The following is a 24,817-nucleotide window of genomic DNA, read 5'->3' as shown; positions in this document are numbered from 1 at the left end:
ACCAATACCAATACCAATACCAATACCAATACCAATACCAATACCAATACCAATACCAATACCAATACCAATACCAATACCAATACCAATACCAATACCAATACCAATACCAACCATTACCAATACCAATACCAATACCAATACCAATACCAATACCAATACCAATACCAATACCAATACCAATACCAATACCAATACCAATACCAATACCAATACCAATACCAATACCAATACCAATACCAATACCAATACCAATACCAATACCAATACCAATACCAATACCAATACCAATACCAATACCAATACCAATACCAATACCAATACCAATACCAATACCAATACCAATACCAATACCAATACCAATACCAATACCAATACCAATACCAATACCAATACCAATACCAATACCAATACCAATACCAATACCAATACCAATACCAATACCAATACCAATACCAATACCAATACCAATACCAATACCAATACCAATACCAATACCAATACCAATACCAATACCAATACCAATACCAATACCAATACCAATACCAATACCAATACCAATACCAATACCAATACCAATACCAATACCAATACCAATACCAATACCAATACCAATACCAATACCAATACCAATACCAATACCAATACCAATACCAATACCAATACCAATACCAATACCAATACCAATACCAATACCAATACCAATACCAATACCAATACCAATACCAATACCAATACCAATACCAATACCAATACCAATACCAATACCAATACCAATACCAATACCAATACCAATACCAATACCAATACCAATACCAATACCAATACCAATACCAATACCAATACCAATACCAATACCAATACCAATACCAATACCAATACCAATACCAATACCAATACCAATACCATTACCATTACCATTACCATTACCAATACCAATACCAATACCAATACCAATACCAATACCAATACCAATACCAATACCAATACCAATACCAATACCAATACCAATACCAATACCAATACCATTACCATTACCATTACCAATACCAATACCAATAACAATACCAATACCAATACCAATACCAATACCAATACCAATACCAATACCAATACCAATACCACCAATACCAATACCAATACCAATACCAATACCAATACCACTACCATTACCAATACCAATACCAATACCAATACCACTACCATTACCAATACCAAAACCAATACCAATACCAATACCATTACCAATACCAATACCAATACCAATAACAATAACAATATCAATATCAATATCAATACCAATACCAATACCAATGCCATTACCAATACCATTACCAATACCAATACTTTACACATACCTTTCTTTAAGGTTCCCCACAGGTCTCCTCTTAGAACTTAACTTTAACACACACTCAGCTAACAGAGATATTGACCTGATTTACACAGCTGCCTGCTTAATCCCAGGCAGATGCCCCTCATTAAATTAGAGTTAGGTGATTCCACTTCTGGCTCTACCTCAATCCTATGGCATTCTGGGGGATATAGTCCTGCAGCAAACCCCTGGACTACATCTCTCCTCCCCTTGTCTCCTCCCACAATATATACATGAAAAGTAAAATCAATGTTTAAACAATCAAAACATACATTATTGTGTTTACAATAGAGTATAAAATTACAGAGTAAATAGACCCATTTGAAACATATGAGCTGACTACATTTGCTGTAAACCTAGACTGGCTGTTTTGTTTTATTACTTAACTGTTATAACTAACACTTTATGAAGGGTGCCAATTTAGCTGTGTACAAAGATAAAACCTGAAAAAGTACTATAAAGGCAATTTCTTCCCAACATCTAGTTTCATTACTCTGACCCGCAAAAATCTGGGAGTGGGAGGTGGATATGCAGGAGGACGCAAAACTCTCAACTTTGCATTCACATTGAAATATCAAGTGTTTCCACAAATTACCAGCTTTATCTAACATTACAACATGTTTAAAATGAATCTTTTTTTTCTAGTTGCATGGCTGAATTCTCTAAGCATTCTTACATGTTTATGATTTACAGTAGTTCTTTCAATAAGGCATGCAGGCTCATAGAGGGTTGTTCAGCTAGTTAGTGTAAGTACAAGTTATTACAATTCAGATACTGCCAGGAAGAGATTTTAATGTTAAGACGCTAATTCTGTATTTATGCCGGGAGCTGCTCAAGAAATCAGTGGTAATATTCTGTGAATTGAGGTTTGTAGGAAAGGTCACCTGACACAGCATGATGCTTACCTTACAGCGATATATGAGTTATGAATATTTTACTATTCCAAACAGTACATGTTTTAGGTAATTCCATACCACAGTGCTTTTGTAATTATTAGTGTGCACTTAGTGACACCTCTCGCAAAGGTCTTCAGGGAGGCCCTGACTTAAAGTAGAAGGAAGATGTGCTCAAATGCAATGCAGACAATAGTAATCTTTACAGTATGTGATCTAGCATAGATGGGGCATTTTTTTTTATATTTTCAGCTAACAGCCTAATTTAAACATAAATCTGTATTCATGCAGATCCAGATATTAAAAAAAGACATGAGGGTCTGTCTAGGGTTGTATTGTGTCAAAGACATTATCACACAGTAAGCCCTTTTAGGCTAACAATAATATCAGCTTATTGAAATACTACTACTACTACTACTACTACTACTACTACTACTACTACTACTACTAATAATAATAATAATAATAATAATAATAATAATAATAATAATAATAATAATTAAATGTCAGAGGGAAATTGAAAACATAATTATTTTATCCTGCTTGTTTGTCTGTTGACAGTCATTTAAATCCACCTTTTGCTATTAATATGCTCCCTTCTGCTGATAGCACTCAGGAAGAATTACCATAGAAACCATTTACATTTCATGTTCTGTTGCCTAGGAGACACAGCTGAATCAGACAGTTCTCCACAAGTCTTGAATAACTGTATTTGATTTGCTGTGGCCCTGTGACCATTACACCTCTTTATAGCATGTATTAGTCACAGAACTAACACACAGAGTTTACAGCGTTTGAGAAAAGGTTCCTGTAAAGTCTTTTTACTACTGTTCCCTCTTGCAAGGCATTAAAGACACACAGTTTAATGTGCACACTGGGCTTTAAAGTATGATGAATACTGTGCATTCTAGATACGGAATATAAGTAGTAAGCAAAAAATAATTACTCAGTCTCTGGATATATATAATGTACAGTAACACATTTACAGTGGATTATTACTTTTACTTATATATATATATATATATATATATACACACACACACACACACACACACACACACACACACACACACACACACACAAAAATCCTGCTACACAGGTAACAAACTACATAAAATTACCATTTTAGCACCTTTTCAGCACATTTTCACTGATTGCTTTAAAACAATTTCTGCCTAAGTGCACTGATTAAGAGCCCCCCCCCCCCCCCCCCCCCCCCCCCCCCCCCCCCCCCCCCCCCCCCAATAATGGCAATCAAATGGCACTACAATTTAAACACAATGATTCTGTATCAAAGGGCCATAGGTAATATGTTCATCTTTTGACATACCAATGGTATCACAATGCTATGAACACTGGTGTAAGTGTGCATCATTGCACATACAGACCCTTCTTTTAAAGTTCAAAGCACCATAATATGGTACGAAAAATAAAAAGTTAAAGGAAATAAATCTAAATCTGAACATTTTGGCAGAAATTGTAGTGAGTAAAAAACATTTCAACATGATGAACAAAATGTGTTTAGAACCGATAGTTACTTTAAAGTATGTACAGTTCTCCTTGAGGGAGAAATTTTGTGCTGGAATCAAAGTATGTAGCATTAATTAATTGTTCTCTTCACATAATGAACATGTTCATTGGACATCTCCAGGAAAAATCATATTTGATTAAACCAAATGGTATGAATACTAAATCTAGACAGTTTATGTCAGCAGATGCTGGATATTGTCTAAGTATATCTGAACAAATGAAATAACATATAGGCCCCAGATCCATAGCCCAGAGCATTCATGTATTTTACTATATGTACAATAAATCTATGGTTGTGGCAGTTGTGATCAGAGCTTTGTGCCATATGGCTCATACGCAGGATTTTACAGGTTTGTGTAAGAGGGCCAAGTTGCTTGTGGGGATTTGAAACATCCGGTGGTACCACTTCCCCTATTGCTGTGGAAACTGAATTAGACTATAGTTTTGCCATTGACATCCAGTGCATTGAGTTGCCTGAATGATGTATTGGATGTGAGTTTCACTAGGAAGGGCTTTTTGAGAAAAACCCTGCCCTAAATCCAACATGATGACAACACCAGGTAAGTCTGTCAGAAACCAAACTCATTAACTTCCATTGGGAAACATTCATACAACTCATGTGCGCTCCAGCAGTACACGTTTGCAGATAAATTAATTATTCATCATTGTTTTCCCAAATGAGCTTTTACTGTTTTGGCATTTCTGATGCAGATTACTATAAAAAAAATAAAAATGAAGACTAAATTGGATGCATACCTGCATTCATATTAAAAGAACTACATAGGAGTTTAACACCAAATCAGCATGTGAAATGTTAATGCAGTCTGAAAAGCTACATTCAAGTTATTTTATCAAGATGGTGGTATTTCAGTTGTATTTGTATTCAGATCCAAAATACATACAGCTAGCAGCTCTCTCCCTTATTGTTTCATGATCCCCAAATATTTTCAAGAACTATATTCTTTCTCATCATAAGTAATCCATGTTTTAGAGTCTACTGCTTGAAATTAACAAATTGAGTTTTCAATAATTTCTTTTAGGAAAGTAAATTCCATCAAAGCAACATTTTCACCTGTGATGCTGCTGAACCAACATTTACACATTGGTGAAACAATACTTTGGTCAACAAAAACTTAAGCAAACAATGTTCAGTGAAAGAGCAGTGAACGAGTGTTGCTGTGACGTAAGCTGTGGTTTTAGGACAGGTGTCGTCAATTAGGGTCAACTTCTCCATAACTGAGTAAGAACAGCTGACCTCAACAGAAAACAGTGGGTGAGCACTGTCTGGTTGTCTACAATACAACGTAAAAAACGATATATACACACACACACATACATACACACATACACACACACACACACACACACACACACACACACACACACACACACACACACACACACACACAAACAAATAAACTAAAAAACAATTTGACTTTAAAATAAAGATGACTGTATACAATTACCCAGCAGTATAAAAAGACCTTTTTTCAAGAACAATGTTGAAATACTAAGGATTGTAATTAATAAAAACACACTACTGTAAAAGATACTGAATTTCTATAATGAAAGATGTTTAATATCTTGTGCTTAGGGCATATTAACTTAAAGATCAATATCACTTTGCCTCCAGGGAGACAGCAACCTGGCTTTTAACTTGTAAGTAAGTAAACAAGCTTGAAACACAATTTGGTCTTAGTGAAAGTATCATCTAAAACACGACTTCTCAAACTCGGTCCTGGGGACCCCCTGAGGCTGCTGGTTTTCATTCCAACCGAGCTCTCAATTACTTAACTAGACGCTTAACTGATAATTTGCATAATTAGACCTTTTTACTTGTTTTCTGCTCTTAAACAGTTGCAGTTCAAGTTACTTACAAAATGTTACAGTTAACTTGAAATATGCAACTGTTCAAGAGCTGAGAAAGCTAAAAAGGTCTAATTAAGTAAATTATCAGTTCAATTAAGGGTCTAGTTAAGTAACTGAGAGCTGGGCTGGAATGAAAACCAGCAGCTGCTCTAAAATAAGTCGAAATTAAATATATTCTCTTTGTATAATATTGGTATGTATTTAAAATGACCAACGTATACTAGGAACAAAGCTGATCTGGGTGACTGTACCTTAAGGATTTGCGTAAATAACATTTTCATTTAAAGTTGCTTTGATATCTGCACTGGAAGCATCCTGATACCTATGTCCTTGTTAATTACTCTGCATCACTGAGTGAAACACTGTAGAGGCTATTTAGAGAACCTTCTGTGTGAAGGGTCTTGTTTCTTGCAAATGCATTGTATCTGCTTTACTGAAACTAAAGCAGTATGGTCCAGTTACAGCTAACACTTTAAAATTGAGCTGCTGGGGTAACTTGAAATGCAATTCATTGCACTGCATTGTAGATTAAACCAGTAGTTAAGCGACCCAAAGCAGCACCACCTCTATATTTAACAGCACTCATGGTTTAACAAAGGCCATGTAAAGGATTTAAAACTTAAAACCCAGTTATGCAGCTAGCCAACAATACATACAATATAACACACAATGAACATGCATGAGGGTTGTCGAGGTATTTTGGCAGGATTACATCAGCTAAAGAGATGATTTCAAGCCGAGTATTACTGTATAAGAGTATTCTGTGCCAAGTATTCAGCAGTATTCACTAGCATTGATCACCAGAAAAGGAGCAAACTTGTACACTTCTCAAATTTCTAACTGTGATAGACAAAGAGAAGGAGATGTGATACCTTTTTTTATTGGGCTAACTAAACAATAATTAATCACAAGCTTTCATGCCGTTTAACAGAGATCTCTTCAAATCCATGCAAAAAATTATTATTAGTTTAATAATGTGAAACACAGCATTCGTTTAAAAAAAGGTACCGCACGTTAGTGCCATCATTTCTAAAATTGTCAGACAGCGTGTCGTGTTGATTGTTAAAGGCGCTGTCCTTTCAGCACCACAGCCAGTTCTATCAGTAGAGTAGGATTTGTACCAGTTTAGACGGGATTTAATTACCGCAACACAATATAATATACAACTCTACATTATTCAACCTTAAAGGGAAAACAAGTGTTGTACATCAAGAATACCAATGTCCCTTTATGACCTGCCTTGGTTTCACATGTCTAACTGGCTAAAAGAAGGAGAAAAACGAATGGGTCGGCCTGCAGTACTCATAAATAATAGAACAACTGTATTAATGCTTTTTCACTTTTAGAAACGTAACCTAGCTATGTCATAGGGATTACAGCATCTAAACAACAGCTGAAAATCTATTAATGCGCTGTTTATTTGTTAATGTAAAAAGCCGTACCCGTCTGCGCTTTAATTTTCTGAACTGTTATTATAATATCAACAATAAAGACACACCGTTGCAAAATACACATATCATGGACTCCAATCACGAGCCGCAAAGGTGCCAGACACTTGTATTTATAATGGATGTTAAAAACCCTTACTACACGTAAAACAGGTGTACTGCTATAGAATTATGCATGGCAATTTTTGTTCAAACAAGGAATTATTGAAGTGAGGTAATTAACACTTGTTGAATACAGAACTGTGATGCATAGAACATAATATTACATATGTTAAAAAATGCTAAAAAATAAAGTAGGATATAATATTTACACATCTGTAAATAAATAAATAAATAAATAAATAACCTTTTTGCTGATTCGATAGCCTGTGGAATCTGTTCTGGTGCCCTCTTTGTAAAGTCGGGATACTCGAGACGCTGTTGCCCATGACTTCACGAAAAGATGTTCCAGATGCGCGATCTCCTCTTCGACTGCTGCTCGTACCCCCCTAGCTCACAGACGCGCTTTGTTTCTGTTCACTTCTAATCCCCGCTTTCCTAATTATATCAGGGGTGTTCTCTGGTAAGTCTCTGTTCTCTTTCTCGTCCCTGTGTCTATTCTAGATATCCTCCCCTCGAGCTTTATCACAACCTGTTCGAGCATCAGTGTTCTGAATGACGAAAAAACAAAACTATTGTATAGGCACTGTTTTTTTTTCTTATTCTGTGCATGCAAACACAGCAGCACACACCGCAGATTCACTATTTATTTGATCAAGTATTTATTTTCTAATTGCATTTTAAACACCTAAACTGAACCTATGCTGCCAGTCAGTGTGACATATTACTCAAACACTTTTTTATGCACTTATGAGTATAATTATGTTCTGCAATTATGATTATGTTCTTGCTCTCCAGTGCAGAGTCAACCTTTAAACCTGCTTGCTTTGCTACGATAGCTAGCTTTCTTCAGCAGCTGTTACATCTTCAAGTACCCCATCGAACGGTAACTGTCTGAATTTAAAAGACTCGTTTTGTCTTTGACTCATATTGAGGCTCCTGACTGCTGTCTCTACTGCGTCTTATGTAATCATTTTAGTTGCTATGGTGACAGTTCAACGTTAATTATTTAACCCAACCCCAACCACGTCAGCTTGCCATGGGGGCGTGGGTTGAGGGATGTGTTGAATTACTTGTAGATCCATTTTGATTTACAGCATGCGTAGTCATTTTGAAAATACATAACTCATTAGATCAGGCAGAACAGGGCAATATAACTTTACAGCTCCACTGTGAGAAATTAGTGGTTATTAAATTCCCACCAAGTTTGGGGTTAAAGATGCAGTGTTAATATGTTCTTTCCCTATAAACAATTCTAATTTAAACTGGCTCCTAGAGCACACAGCCAAACACAGCATGTTCAATAGGTTGCCAGGAGACGCAGCTCATCCCATAATCTCACGTCTCTCTCAAACATGATGTCAGGCATTCAACAGTATGCAATCGTTTCCTGCTATGTGTATAACTTTTATTAGCTTTATTCTTGTTAATTATTTTAAATGTACTCTATATTTACAGAATATATTTAATCAAGGACAACATAAAAGGCAAAGTTCAACTGTTCATCAACAAGTGAACCAGAGAGAGGTTATTTTTAAAAAACGATTAAGGCGCCCTCTAGCGATTTAAAAAAAAAATATAGAACGCTGTAGACTGTCACTTTGGAGTACAAGTGAAGCTATACTACTGTGAGACTGCAGGGAGTCAAGCACTTTGAAAAGGAGATGAAGTCAGCTGGTATAAAGCTCCAGTACCTGGCTGCCTAGGCTACATGCTGTTAAAGGCCTTCCTGTTTTCAAGTTCAGTTTACTGCAAATCTGTCTCAAAAGGTTGCAGCAGATAAGCATGCATTATAATGATGCATAGTGGACAAATCTGCACTCATTTAAAACCTACCTACTGTAGCTATGTCTGAATGCTGAGTGCAGTTTTCCAGCATGTGTACCTTCACTTTGAATTAGAGCTGACTAGTAAGAAGATTGTTTTTTTGTTGTTGTTGTTTTGTTATTAAGTGTAAATCTCTCCAGGTAAGTTTTATAACTCTGGCATCAGATACAGAGTGAGACATGGTAGGTTGTGCTCACTTCTAGTTATTCAGTATCACAATAAAGTTGAGTATGCATGTCCTCAGTTGTTCTTTTCTTTTCTTATTATTTCTTGACATTTGATTTATAGTTACCAGGCAATTCATTCCAGTTATGTAAGTCAGAGAACACAACAGCCCTTCCTTCAATCTTTCTAAGAGCAGTTGTGTTATACAAAATGATGAAAGCTAACCGTGCATTTTATATAAACCTCAATGATTTGTTTCAGTATCAGTATTGGTAATAAATGATATATTATAGTATATACTCTGCTGCCATAATTCACATGAGTAAGAGAAGCTTCTGGACTGTAGCTCAAGAATTTAAGGTTTTACGGTGCTTCCCATTTAGTAAGCATTTAGTCTAAATTACCATTTTTCATCCCAAAAGCTTATGAAGGTGCACTTTGCCTACAATTTAGTTCAAATCTCTATATAGTTGACAGATACCGAGGGAAGATGCGAGTCTTTGAATTGAAAAAGGCCACAGTGAGGCTGCCCTAGGGGTGATTAAGAATTGGGATACCACCCGTCCAGACCCTCTGAGTGCTTCCTATCGGAAAGTGTTGTCAGAAGTGAGGCTGGAAGTGGAACTATTTCGGTGACAAATGCTGAAAGGTCATGAGATTCCTGAGGAGTATCTTCGACTTCAGCAGATTTCCAAATGGAAGAGCAATAATGTTCTCGTGCATTGGATAATACACCCTCCTGTGTTAATGTGTGTCTTATACAAAGATGAAACTGATGATTAATTCAGTCATCTTTATTATTTAGATATAGAACAATATAATATGTGGTTTCAGTCATTCATGAGCCACACATGCTAATCAACTTCTATTACCCATAACCACTAGCCTGTGACACAATATCCTGATACCTCCCACAATATGCATTGTCTTCCTGAATACTGTGTTGATTGTCACATTGTCTTATTCTGGGTTTGTGTAGTAAATCATTTCAATGGTATCTTACTATTATGTAAAGTAGATGACTTAATCAGTGCAAAATACCAGCATAAAATCAGCAGCAGCGTAATAGCTTAGCAAACTGAACCCGACTACTGACTTAATTTAATAAAACACATTTAAGACTCTGGTCCAGAAATGATGAATGCTGCTGTGCAATGTGTTGCAGGAATGACCTGAATTTCCATATAGTTAGGATTTCTGATTCCACACTCAATGAAGAGATTTTAGAGGTCTTCAAAGCTAGTGATTTTAAATATGATGCACCACTGTCATCTACTATTATCCTAAATATATCATTAAATACAAAAAGAGTCTTACAATTCAAATAATTTCCCATTGCGTTTAATAATTCAGTCATTTTCCTAAATATTTTAGTATCTCTTTGCTATATTACAAAGCACATGTATCTTTTTCTACAGCTAGAGAGAGAGAGAGAGAGAGAGAGAGAGAGAGAGAGAGAGAGAGAGAGAGAGAGAGAGAGAGAGAGAGAGAGAGAGGCTCCCACAGTGTAGCTCACACAGGGTAGTGCTGCGGGTGCAACTCGTAATTTAGATAGTGCTCAACACCCTTACGACGTGACAATAATACCTCCAGGGATCTTAGGTTTAGGGTTAGGTTATTGTTATGAAATAACCTTGTCACCCTTTCAAATGTATCACTCTTATCATCTGATCGGGCTGTAGCATACAATGATGACGTCTATTACAAGTTGTGCATGCAGCACTACCCTGCGAGAGCTACACTGTGGGAGCCTTCGTTCTGTTTCACTTCTTATTGAAAGATCTAAAGAATGTTTACAGAATGTCCTGTGCTCTATATCTCAGCAAGAATCAATTCAAGAAACCAAACTGTCAGACAACAGCCACCAGCACAGTATAATTTTAGCAGTCTGAGGATCACACCGCTGTATGTGTTACATTTTGATCGGTGTCAGTGTTGAAATAACCCTAGGATACTAAGTCTCTAACTGGGTCAAGTTTCCACTAGTTAAAATGTAGTCATTGTTAGGAGGCAACTCCTTTCGCATTGGAGAACGCATATATATATATAAGATTATAGTATTATATATAGATATATATATATATAGAGTATATATATATATAAAATTTGATGATAGTCTTTGTGATATTAAAATTTGATTATTAATATAATTTTTTTTGTTCCTTAATTAGTATCGGGTCAGCTTCGCGACAGTTACTTTGTAGAATTAAGGAGCGGGTTACAAACGCGTATTAGAATAGCTTTGGTATGCCCGGATTACAGTCACTGCCCTCACGGTCCGGCTCGTTGCCGTGTAAACGGGGTACTGTTATTGAGCATGTCATTGGGGAACGGGGATCACATGCGACTCTTCCATACCTCGTTTTGCTTTAAAAAAAAAAAAAAAAAAAAGCAGCATCCGTTTTCACATACAAAGCAAAGGTACAGTATCTGCAACAGTTTAGTATAAACCCAACCCTGGGTCTTACTGTCTAGTTTGGGTTACGCACGCACAACTCTGTGTGCGCGCGCGCGAGTGACGCAATGCCGCAAGTGCCGAGTGCTGCGTCGTCGCTAGGATACCTGACAGACGCGCTGTGTTTCTAGGAGCCCACACCAACAACCCAACGAGGAAACTCATACATTGTGTGAAAAAGCTATGTTTCAATTGAACAGATATCTAGATTTTGCAAAGCAGTCCGGTGAATATTACGACTAGCGTACTTTCACTGTACCTTCATCGTGTAGTGTTTTTTTTTTTTTTTTTTTTTAACCTGAAATTAGAAACCAACAAAAAAGAATGATGACGGAGGTAAGGTGTTAAAAAAGGGAAAGTAAATGATTATTTCATTATATTGCAGTAGTAATGTTATTACTACCTTGTGCACTAACTATACTATTCAAACATACCCTTTGGAATGTTATACTACTTGCACTAATTGACGTTGCTGTTAACTGTTTAGGGAATTATATTTGAAAGAGAAAACACATTAAATAATAATATAAGAATATGTTACTGTACCAACCTAGTCATCTAGAGATGTACTCTACTCATAACACATGGATTTAATAAGATATGGATATAATGCAGATGTATGTCTGAATTTGTCTGCTCTCAGGAAAAGGCCCAAAAGACAGATGTTGAAGAAAATGCCTTTGAGACCCTGGAAAGGGATTTCCAGGAAGTTCTCCACGAGCTTACAGGCGATAAAAGCCTGGAGAAGTTTCGGGTTGAGTATGAGAAGCTCCACAAAGCCTTGAAGAAATCCCATGAAAGCGAAAAAAGACTCATGTCAAAATGTAGGGAACTAAATTCCGAAATAGTATCCAATTCAGTCAAAGTAGCAACAGCGTTGAAATTATCACAAGAAGACCAGACAACAATTGCGTCACTGAAAAAGGTATTTATGATACACACACACACACACTTTTTTTTTTATATCCACTGCACTTGGTCCTATTCTAGTGATCTAAACAGTGGCACAAATCAGTATGTAATGTTTGCAAAATAATTATGAATAAGCCTAAATTGAATTCCTGATATTTTAACAGGAGATAGAAAAAGCTTGGAAAATGGTGGATGCAGCTCATGAAAAGGAACAACGTGCTAAAGAGACCATTCATGCCCTGAAACAGGAGATTGCTAACCTGACAAAGCTGGTGGAGCATGGGGCAGGCTTGTCTGTGGGCCAAGAACACAGGTAAATTTACTGCTCCTCCCAGCCAATAAAGAAGCCTGCTTCACAAGGATTCTGACTACATATAGTTTGTGTCTTCTTGTGCAAGATTAAAAATACAAAAACAAAATGAGGACAAACATAAAACAGTTAACAAAATCTAAATGTTCTCCTTTTTTACCCAAAGATGCTTTTTGATTAAGTTAATAATGTACAATTTATGTTGTCTATGATTGTATCAGTAGCGTATCTCAGTCAACTTGCCTGCCAAAGCAGGGCAGTTATATAACCTGTGGACATATAAGACACGATTTCTGGGGTTTCAAGTCGAATCATGTTCACTCAATATGTGTCCATATCTATATCTCTCTATATATTTATATCTGTCATTTACAAGTAACATTGAACTCTATTTTCAAGTGTGAAGGACTTACTGAAAGTCAAAGAGGATCTAACAAAGGAAAGAGATGAGTTGCTAACTGAAGTAGTGAACTTAAGAGATGGTCTGACCCAGGCTACAGCAAAGCAACAAGAGATTGAGGCTTGGAAAGAAGAAGTGTCTGAGAATATGACCCAGGTAATACTGAACAAACCAAAACTGTACAGACCAGTAAAAATGCAGTCTATGCCTACTGTGCCACAATACTATACCACACAGCAATGCATACTTGAGCGATAATTTGTTTTTAAATGTTGTGTATGAGGAGATAAACATTAAAAATTCTAATAAAGCCATGTTCTTTATTGTAGACTTTGTTTATCCCCATCATCACACAGTTACTTTAAGTGAGCTATTCTCCACTCAGATACTCAGATAACTCCTTTAAATTGCTCTTTTCTGCAGTAGTGTACTTTTTTTTCAACTCAGACAAGATATATTTTACTCTATTAAAATGACATAACATACTAGAACTAAGCTTGGTTAAATGGTTGTCATAGTGTATAATCTAATATATATATGTTTCAGTCAGCTTTCTTGTTTTAGGATAGGGCTAGTGTTAAGAGACAGCACAACCACCATGGTGTAAGTAATAAATGTTGCGTTCCCATTGTAAACTTTATTTTGCATAAGGGAGACACACTGGATTTTGTAATTGAGTGTTTAATGTATCTCAGATGCTCCAGGGTTCAATTTGTCTTTCTTTTCCTTTTCGCAGCTCCAGCAGGACATCCAGCTGAGCCAGAATGAATGTTCCCGTGAGACTCGGAGAAAGGAAAAACTGGAAAAGGAGATAAAGCAGTTGCAAGCTGAACTGGACAGTAAACAGGCAGAGATCAAAACGCTGACTCTGCACAACCAGCGGGGCAAAGAGGAGCAGCAGAAGATGGAGCAGCAGCTGCGGGAACAAAAGGTACATTGAGAACCCGAGACCCTGGTCTTTCTGCACACAGCACCTCCGTGGCGTCCCAAGCAGTTCTGAAAAAAAAAAAAATGATAATAATAATCTGAAAACCAAGCCAGCCATGGAATGGATTGTTATGGTGACTCAATTTGTCATCACGTGTAGAGTTGATTGATCTCCCAGAGTGAAATTAAAGTGGGTAAGTCTGGCACTGTATCTGGTTATTGCAGATGACCTCATTTTCAAAAGTGGGTACTGTAATTCTCTCAAAATGTTAATATATTAATTAATTAATTAATTTATTTATTTTCAATTTTCTAACAGATTCTAAATGAAAGGGCCTCAAAGGAGCTAGAACAACTGCAGATCAGAAACACCAAAATCCAACAGGAGAATGATCAGAATGGCATAAGCTTGGACCAACTGGCTCAAGAGAATCAACAACAGGCATCAGATCTTAAGGTACGAATAACCTTTTGAAATACTAGTGTAAGAACTAAAGTAAGAAACGGAGCAATGCTGTTTCAAAATATAATGTCAGGGTAAGAAGTACTGTACATCAAACCTTTCACAGAGTTTATTATCTATAGATAAATAGATATTAAATATTGGCGCAGTCGTAAATGGATTAGAATGTTTTTTATATACATGTATATCTTTCAATGTATAAAATTACATTGTAGTTAATATGTGTGAATAAGTAGTACATTTTAGTCGACTGCAACTGTTGTCATGTCCACTAGGGGGCAGTAGATGGACACGGGAGCACCGACAGACAAAAATGCTCAAATATTATTTAGTTTTCCTTAGCACAATTTTTTTCAAAAGCAGTTGCAGCAGACTTAATCTACCACCTGTGCTGTCCTGATCAGAGGTGGAAAAAAATAAACTTCTATTACTAAAATTAATTTAGCTAAACTGAATCACAATAAAAATCACATTTGTTTGTGTTGATCCTGGATGCATCTCCAATGTTTAAAATGTGTGAACTGTTTGCAATTGCATTTTGAAAATAAAGTTTTACACCTCATCCCGGTTAAAATTCCTCATAAGAAATTTATAACCCTTGTTTTGAAAATATATACCCCGGGTCTATAAACATACAAAAAAGTTAAGGTTTGTTAGTAGTTCAGGATTCTATTATACAAGTATAATAGTTTGAAGCAGGGACCTGCAATACCATTATTTAGTTTACAACTTACATTTAAAGTATCCTATTATGTTGTTTGTTGAGATACTGGCTCACAGATGCAAAGGAATTATTGAAAGATAACGGGATTGTCATGAGATCCCTTCTCTACTGAAATCTCACTGTCAGTCGGTAAACAACTATACAGTATACAACTATAGTGCCGACTTACAGAGCAAAAGTACATCCAATTACTTCATTCATTAAAATTACAATTGTAGCATCTGTCAAAGTTTTGTTGGTTTTTATTAATTTTATAATACATCCTGGAGGTTATGCCAGTTTATGTATTATGGATTTACATATAATAGGCACACATGTTTTACATTAACAATAATAGTAATACAAAATAGTTCTGTGGAAAAAAAAAGAAGAATGTTAAGTATAATCATTGGATTTGAAAGGGCAGAGGCATTATGTGTAGAACATTTTTACTTGTAACGCACCTCAGGGTAACTGTCACAAATCTATATTTGTAGACTAAGCATACAAAATTACAATGAAACAGTAACACAACAAAGTACTGCAGCAATAGTGAAGCTAAAGTACTGTGTTGAAAAGAAGCTTTAACACCTAGCTTGCAGCTCAACACAGACAAACAAACAAACAATACCTATATCCTGTTGCATCTTTGATTGCAAAGAAAAAAAATGCCTGGAAAAAAAAAAAAAAAGTTAAACAAACATACCATTATTTTCGAACAGATGAAAGAAGAGGAGGTGACTCACATGCGGCACGAGATAGCCAAACTGACCAAGATGAGAGAGGGCACCCAAAGGAGGTTACGCCAGATAGAAGATCAGAAATTAGATGTGGAACAGCTAAGGGACATGCTGAAAAACCAGATCACTGGGCTGGAGAGAGGCAAGGAGATCTGTATTTATTCCATACCGCTTTCCCACCAAAACTCTGATAAAACTGTCATTTATCTGAACCAATTTCCCCTTTGAAACTGCTTAAAATTAACACAGATGTTTAAATGAACACAAAGGGGTCTATTTAATTGATCTGAGCAGCGTCAAACCTAAATATCATCGCTGTTTAGATCGTTCAAATAGGGCTGTTTGGGTTCCAGGGCTGTGCAATTCAAACATCAAAGAAGTGCATGGGAACCCTTCACTGTTTAATGTCTGTTAATATTAGTAAATGCTGGTAAGGGTCCTCTAATTATTGAAATTATGTTAATAAGCCATTAAAAGCCATTTGCCTCTAGGCTAAAAAAAAAAAAAAATCTCTTTAAAGCATGTTTTATGTTTTAGAATTGGAGTCCAAGAAGAAACAAGCAGAGACTGATAAGAAAGCAATAGAAGAACTGGTGCGAGAAAGAGACCTCTTAAACAAGGTAGGCTTGTGGTATTTGTCTTTATCTACCTGTAAATACATATTTACAATATTGCACATTTATTAAAATTCCCATTTAAAGCGTAACATTCTAAGTACCAGAGTTGATGTTTCTGTTATAATATGAAATAGACCCTGCAATATTTCAAATTTCATTAAAAAAAAAAAAAAAAAAATTTTTACTGAAAAAAACCTCCAAAAAACTATTTGTTTAACTGTTCTCTCCCTCTGGGATTCATTCCTCTATAGAACATGCTGAAGGCTGCAGGTGCCACCCAGAAGCAGTTAAACCTAGTGAAGCTCCACGAGCAAACTAAGAAGAACCTGGACCAGGAGATCCAGAACTACAAGGAGGAGGCCCAGAAACAGAGGAAGATCATTTACCAGCTAGAGAAGGAGAGGGACCGCTACATTAACGAAGCGAGTGAACTAACACAGAAGGTAAGGCAGGCAGTCCACAAAACATTTCATTATCAGAATACATTGAATAAAAGTTGCTAATGAGGTGGCTTGCATGAACTGAAACCATATCAAGTTGCTAAAACATTTGCAGACTTTTTGGGGTAAAACAACAGCTAATTTTGGCTACATAGTCCAGAGGTACTGATAGTGCTAACTAAAACTGAAACAAGATGTCATGCATATAGCGACCAAGTAGGGTTTTGATCAATAACTCTAAAGTATCTGAGACAGATGATTAACCATTAATGATTGATACTTCTTTAGGTGATAGTTAATATAACACACATTTTCATTGGTTTGTGGATTTTAAAATTGCACATGTCAGAACAGGAACGTTCATATCTTTGCACCCTCAGCATATTCTGTACAGCTACCAATATGAGGTCAAGTAACTACCATGCAAAGAATTATCATGTACATATTCAAAGAACAAGTAATAGACAATAAATTAAAAGCTACTGCACAGTTAAGGAATCACTACATCTGTGTAATACTTTTTTTGTTAATGTTGCCAAGCTGTAGTTTTAAGTATTATGCATTGCTTTTTCATTCCACTTGTTAATATGGACAGCTTGTTTTTTTAACAGCAGATTAGACTCTGTGCAGTTGCGTTGGTATTGCTTGGTAAGCCGATTTATATACTGGCTGCTCCGTTCTGAAATACACACCGGCATGTTTTACTAAACACTGTATTTAAACTTTCTACAATTAGAGCCAATCAATCTCCAATGTTTTTTCAATGTAGCAGGGAAGGGGATTAATTAATTAGACTCCCACTTCAGTGCCCACAGAGCTACTTTTTGCCCACCAAGGCATGTCTACAAGGTTAACGCATTCCTTAACTAAGGAATAAGCTCAGAAATGAAAGACAAACATTAAGTAGAAAAGGATTTTATTGAACAGATTTGTAAAAACAATGTAGCAATGGGATGCAAGTTCTGTATGTGTGTGTGTGTGTGTGTGTGTGTGTGTGTGTGTGTGTGTGTGTGTGTGTGTGTGTGTGTGTGTGTGTGTGTGTGTGTGTGTGTGTGTATGTGTGTGTGTGTGTGGTATGCATACCTGAGTATACAAAGCAATAGCATCACATAAATAATATATCATATGAAAAATAAAGCATTGAGATAACATACAGTTGTGAATACCACAAGGTTTTTAATAGAATCTCCATCTGCAGGTCCTCCAGCACATGGAAGATATTAAAGTGAGGGAAATGCAGATCTTCGATTATAAAAAGAAAATTGCTGAGGCAGACACAAAGCTGAAGCAGCAACAGAACCTTTATGAGGCAGTGAGATCTGACAGGAACCTGTACAGCAAGAACCTCATTGAAGCACAGGTAGGCTTTTATTTTCTGTTTAGTACTGATTTTTTTTTGTTGGTTTGATATTTCAGTATTATTTTATATTTTCTATAATCTATCACTGGTCGTTGAAGCTACATTCACTTTTTCAGTTTCATGGTTTAAATATTGGTTGCCCTGTCTGAAAGTGTGGCTGAATCTGGGCCACTGTTTTTTTGTTTTGGTTTCTTTCAGGATGAGATTACAGAAATGAAAAGGAAGTTGAAGATAATGAACCACCAGATTGACCAGATGAAAGAGGAGATTAGCGGGAAGGAGGCAGCCCTGGTGAAGGAACATATGGAGCACCAGCGTGTGGAGAAGGAGAAAGAGGCACTCAAGGTACACATTCATATCTGGGTTCCTTTCACAACAATGAAAAGCCATTTATTTGGATAAACAGAATAAATGTTTAATTTGAGATACATATATATAAACCCAAGAGTACTCTGGAAAGACACATGTAGTGGTTTCAAAACAATGACACATTGAAAACAAAATAAGTAGACCAGCATAAATACAGTACCCTACAATTCATCATGCAAAATACTACAGGCAAACTATCCTCAGCTGATTTTCCACACTAACCCTACAATGGTGCAGTGGCCATTGATGCGCTCCCTGCACATTCCCAGCCGAGATGAACAACTTGGCATAAGCAGAATTCAAGCTTGCATGGCTCAACCTGCTCTCCAAGCAGATGTGCATTTACTAGGCGATCCACTAGGGTCCCTTCCAAAACATTATTTTATTAATAAGCAGTCTGTATCCTACATGCCCCTTCTAAACTAGCCATGTATTTTCTTAATACTGCTGATTTTACACTCCAGGATAATTACGTGGTAGCCACATATGGTGGAACTGCCTGGTGAAATATCAATCAGGGATTTGTCCTCCCAAATTTATTTTATCATCGATGCATACAACATGAACTGGTTACATTTTTAGAAATACTGGTAAGTGCGAATCTTGAAACAGTTCTTCGAACCTTCTGCTTTTAGAGTGTACACAGTGACATGCATTGAGATGTCCCCAGAGCAAGGCACTCAGCAGAGCTTTTTGAAAAATGCAGTTGCATGCAAAAAACTTACACAAAATCAGGCCCCGGGGATGTACACATAAATGTGTGTGTGTGTGTGTGTGTGTGTGTGTGTGTGTGTGTGTGTGTATGTATATATATATATATATATATATATATATATATATATATATATATATATATATATATATATATATATATATATATATATATATATATATATATATATATATATATATATTACACACACGCTGTATAAATGTAGTACCACATCACTATTTATAGACAAAAGCAACTCCCTTTACTGATTTCTAGAGCAATAACATCTACCCACTCTTCTGGAGTAATCAAGTCCTTAGAAAGCATAAAGAGTATGACAAAGACAGAGTGCCTCCCCTGAGTGGATAGACCATGCATGAGGCGTCTAAAAATACCTCTGTTGTGTTTTTGAGCACAGCTTTGAGAAAGTAACCATACCAAAAGGCTGGAAAGTATTTAGTATAGAGTTTATGGATTTCTTTATGGAGAATATTGCCTTTCCCCCATGCGCTTTCTTGTTATTCAAGGTGCAGCCGTGTATTTAAAAATTAGTGTTGGGTGAAATCAAATCTATTCATGAAGTGCGTAATAAATAAATTAGTAATGAGTAACTGAAAAAAGTGCCAGTGTTGACGTGAGCCCATAGTGCTTGGGTAGCAGTGCCTGGAGCCATAGCTGCAGTGTGTATTGTCATTTCACTTTGGCATTGAGTCAATGGAAGCTCCAGTTAACAAGATTATGTTGCCATTTAAAGAAAAAAAAAAAAAACATATTTCCAGTTAAGGCTTTATTTTAAAACATTGGAACATGGAAAACCAAAGAATTTTTAAGTAGGGCATTGATCCATCTCTTCCTAAAACACAATTTAGACATTATATTAGGCTATATTTAAGGCTTCTGTTTTACTGCCTATAATTCCAAGTTAATTAGACTTCTTTGACTCTCCTGATAATGACAATAATGAGTTTCTTTTCCCCTAGAAAGATAGAGTGCTTGCTTTCTCCTTCATGATGATCAAAGATCGGACAAGCTATGTTTAAAGTCCTTTGTTTTCTTTTTTCTTTTACTTTTTTATTTTGTCTAACATTTTCAGGACATGTATCAGTGTTTAAAAAAACAAAACAAAAAACAGTGCAAATAATTAATTCCAAAGCTTTATGAGTAAATATCAGGTATACTATTGGGGAACCAGACCTATGGGAGCCAACAGATGATAAACAGAATGTAATGTGCTTCACTGTTGAACTTAAATTGAACCCAAAAACAGCTATTACATGTGAGGTTATGAAATTTAACAACAGTCTATGTAAAATTTTGTCTTTTCTAAATATAGTTAGTATTTCCATATACCTGAGTGGTCAAAAAAAAAAATTGTCTTTTGTAAAACCCACAAATGTTTATTGGTATACAGCAGTAAAAAACGATAGACTGAAAAGAAGAGCCTTGACAAGTTGACAATTTATTTATTTATTTATTTAATTAATTATTTTTTGCACACTCTTATTTTGGAGTTTAAAAAAATCTAAGTTTAATATTCCAGGGAGAAAGAAGGCATCATATTTTAACTCTTTCAGTGCCAGCGGGCGTACGGCGTACATCCTAAAATAAATCTCACTGTAGTGCCAACTGTGGGCATCTGATCATTTCATTTTTTTCCAGAGTGTGTAGAAGGGTTTAGTCTCTCAGAATATGTGAATGGCTTATTGGTCACATCATTTAAAAAGTGCATGATTGACGTGTAAACTGTCCAGTATACAATTTCTCCATGTTATTCAATGGCGGATGCGGAATATTTTTGTCAAATTTAATTTTATTTTCAACAGCTATTTTCAGAACTGATCAGTCGTTATTGATTGCTGTATACTGTCCCAGGCTATGCTGCACCATCCGCAGTAATAATATTATTATAAAATGTGTCGGTGCCCTGAAGGCTGCGAGTGAGTAATCGCTTACAAAACATTAGCACATGTGTAGCGGGGTTTAGTCTTTCAAAATTAGATTTTGAATTTAGTTTTTGTCTACATTTAAAAATATGTATAGTTTACATATTGACCTGACGATGTTCTGTATTAAATTATTATTATTATTATTATTATTATTATTATTATTATTATTATTATTATTATTTATTAATACAAATGTTAACACAGCCATGACAGAAAGATACTAGCTGCTTTTTTTTTTCTCCATCGATAGTTAACATATTAGCAATGCAAGACACATGCAAGCTGTCTAATTACCATGTTAGGAAATTACTTTTTTAGGGCTTTAAAGAGGCACAGAAATTGTAATTTTTCAATTTTTCATTTAATCTGCAATATCTCAATCAGTTCTGCAATGTCTCAATCAGTTGAGTAAATATGCCCAAGTAATTTATATATTATTATATCATTGAAAAGTTCACATTGTGCTGTAAAAAAACAATATATAAGTTTCCTATGTTTCCTTTAGAGACCTGTGAGAAATTTGACTTTTAAACAATTCAGTCCCAGATTCAAGAAAAACCTCTAGCACTGGGGTGGAAAAACCCTTAGCAGCGAAGGGGTTTTAAAGAACATTCACAACTGGACTACATAGACCAGCTTCTCTTTCTTTTGTTGGTAATTCACCTTTGTTATAATGCTAAAACATTTTTACGTCAAAAGCATCAATTTTCCTTTCTGTCTTTTTGTCATCTGCCAGATCGAGTCACTCTATATCTGTCTTGTCACTGCACATTTGAGTATATTTGTGTGCAGGCTTAAGCTCTTTATCAATTATACCCCAAGACAGGACATCCCAGTTAATGGGAAGCTCAACTTATGTATTTTGTCTTATATATATACATACATACATACATATATACATATATATACAGTACTGTGAAAAAGTTTTAGGCAGGTGTGAAGAAATGCTATAAAGTAAGAATGCTTTCAAAAATAATGTAATGTTAATAGTTTATATTTATCAATTAACAAAATGCAAAGTGAGTGAACATAGTTCGCTGAAGATAGTTCTTAATGACTTTCGCTGTATGTTTGGGGTTGTTGTCATGCTGCAGAATACATTTGGGGCCAATCAGATGCCTCCCTGATGGTGTTGCATGATGGATAAGTATCTGCCTGTACTTCTCAGCATTGAGGAGACCATTAATTCTGACTCCAACTCCATTTGTAGAAATGCAGCCCCAAACTTGCAAGTAACCTCCACCATGCTTCACTGTTGCCTGCAGACACTCATTCTTGTACCTCTCTCCAGCCCTTCGGCGAACAAACTGCCTTCTACTACAGCCAAATATTTCAAATTTTGACTCATCAGTCCAGAGCACCTGCTGCCATTTTTCTGCACCCCCGTTCCTGCGTTTTCATGCATAGTTGAGTCGCTTGGCCTTGTTTCCCTGTCGGAGGTATAGCTTTTTGGCCGCAAGTCTTCCATGAAGGCCACTTCTGACCAGACTTCTCCAGACAGTAGATGGGTGTACCAGGGTCCCACTGTTTTCTGCCAATTCTGAGCTGATGGCACTGCTGGACACCTTCCGATTGCGAAGGGAAGTAAGCATGATGTGTTTTTCATCTGCTGCAGTAAGTTTCCTTGGCCGACCACTGCGTCTACGGTCCTCAACGTTGCCCGTTTCTTTGTGCTTCTTCAAAAGAGCTTGGACACACATCTGGAAACCCCCATCTGCATTGAAATTTCTGCCTGGGAGAGACCTTGCTGATGCAGTATAACTACCTTGTGTCTTATTGCTGTGCTCAGTCTTGCCATGGTTTATGACTTTTGACAGTAAACTGTCTTCAGCAACCTCACCTTGTTATCTGAGTTTGGCTGTTCCTCACCCAGTTTTATTCCTCCTATACAGCTGTTTCTGTTTCAGTTAATGATTGTGTTTCAACTTACATATTGAATTGATGATCATTAGCACCTGTTTGGTATAATTGTTTAATCATACACCTGACTATATGCCTACAAAATCCCTGACTTTGTGCAAGTGTACCTAGAAGAATTGATGCTGTTTTGAAGGCAAAGGGTGGTCACACCAAATATGGATTTGATTTAGATTTTTCTTCTGTTCACTCACTTTGCATTTAGTTAATTGATAAATATAATCTATTAACATGTCTATTTTTGAAAGCATTCTTACTTTTTCACACCTGCCTAAAACTTTTGCACAGTACTATACAGTATATATATATATATATATATATATATATATATATATATATATATATATATATATATATATATATATATATATATATATTTAAAATATAGTTAATGACGTTGTAACTAAAATATAGCATATATTAATCTAGTTGACTACCCATCCATTGTCTTAATACTGCTATTTAGCCCCATCACTCATAACCTAGCTGGTTATATAAATGCAAGTATCCTAAGCGACAGGCCATTCATGTGCCTTACCATTTTACTATAAACAGTTTCACGTGCTGTACGCTACATCAACCACTATTGTTACAGAACGGCTTTACAGGTCAAACACTATTGGCACACACATGCCTTAATAAACCTTGAAGCTAATTTAATAGCTATCTTATCCTACAGTACATTTCTTATTTCAGCCATGAGATGGTCTTCATGCATCTCTCCCATTTAACACCTGTCCCTCCATCTGTCTCTCTTGGTTGAAGAGCTAATTGAATGTCTTCATCGACAGTAATCTTGCAGAACACAAGACATCGCTGCTGCATGACCACTACTGTACTGAACCCATAGTTTTGTCTTTACAAACCATTCAATTTCTTCATGGATTTCATGATATATGATGCTGCTCTAAGTTTGCTGCAGAATACCATGGTAAGTTTAGTAAAGCATAGTGAAAGTAAATCTCAAAGAGGTATAGTAAAAACCAGTATCTCAGTACATACACAAAATGAGAATGGTAAAAAGCCTTGTAAGCACCAAATGTTACTGTGCATATTCACCATGCTAGACTTTTATCTGGGTGCCAAAAAAGCATGTCATCATGAAAACCAGGGTGAGAGAGATTTATGGAAAGTATTGGCTTTGAGTGCCACTGAAGTAGAACTTCTAAGGCATCCCACTCTGGCAAGCCCACCTAAACACTTGTTTAGTGAATTTGAAATGCAGCTAAGAAGGACCGAATGGAGACAATAGGAATCCAAAGTATGAAAAATATTGTCTTTAAAAGGTCATCCCTCTCTTGACTGAGCTTTAAAGAAAAATGACTGCTAGTTCCTTAACAGTT

The 24,817-nt window shown here is 36.1% G+C and overlaps 2 protein-coding genes across 2 annotated transcripts in view; one reads left to right on the top strand and one right to left on the bottom strand.

The window, feature by feature from the left end:
• LOC121325445 (E3 ubiquitin-protein ligase NEURL1-like) overlaps positions 1-8,124 on the bottom strand; it is a 54,954-nt gene extending 46,830 nt beyond the window's left edge. Inside the window, exon 1 of the mRNA XM_041267920.1 lies at positions 7,459-8,124. Within this exon, the coding sequence (XP_041123854.1) occupies positions 7,459-7,540 (82 nt within the window). The 5' untranslated portion in view covers positions 7,541-8,124. The remainder of the gene's footprint in view (positions 1-7,458) is intronic.
• Positions 8,125-11,747: 3,623 nt separating this feature from the next.
• cfap58 (cilia and flagella associated protein 58) overlaps positions 11,748-24,817 on the top strand; it is a 30,108-nt gene continuing 17,038 nt past the window's right edge. Inside the window, exons 1-11 of the mRNA XM_041267850.1 lie at positions 11,748-11,994; positions 12,302-12,583; positions 12,735-12,883; positions 13,280-13,436; positions 14,017-14,211; positions 14,527-14,664; positions 16,096-16,255; positions 16,651-16,733; positions 16,982-17,173; positions 18,369-18,530; positions 18,729-18,875. Coding sequence (XP_041123784.1) covers positions 11,983-11,994; positions 12,302-12,583; positions 12,735-12,883; positions 13,280-13,436; positions 14,017-14,211; positions 14,527-14,664; positions 16,096-16,255; positions 16,651-16,733; positions 16,982-17,173; positions 18,369-18,530; positions 18,729-18,875 — 1,677 coding nt within the window. The 5' untranslated portion in view covers positions 11,748-11,982. The remainder of the gene's footprint in view (positions 11,995-12,301; positions 12,584-12,734; positions 12,884-13,279; positions 13,437-14,016; positions 14,212-14,526; positions 14,665-16,095; positions 16,256-16,650; positions 16,734-16,981; positions 17,174-18,368; positions 18,531-18,728; positions 18,876-24,817) is intronic.

This window comes from Polyodon spathula, chromosome 13 (assembly GCF_017654505.1).
Source record: "Polyodon spathula isolate WHYD16114869_AA chromosome 13, ASM1765450v1, whole genome shotgun sequence".
In the NCBI taxonomy this organism is placed as follows: Eukaryota; Metazoa; Chordata; class Actinopteri; order Acipenseriformes; family Polyodontidae; genus Polyodon; species Polyodon spathula.
Note: the sequence above shows the minus strand (reverse complement) of the source record. Positions and strands in the feature narration are given on the sequence as shown.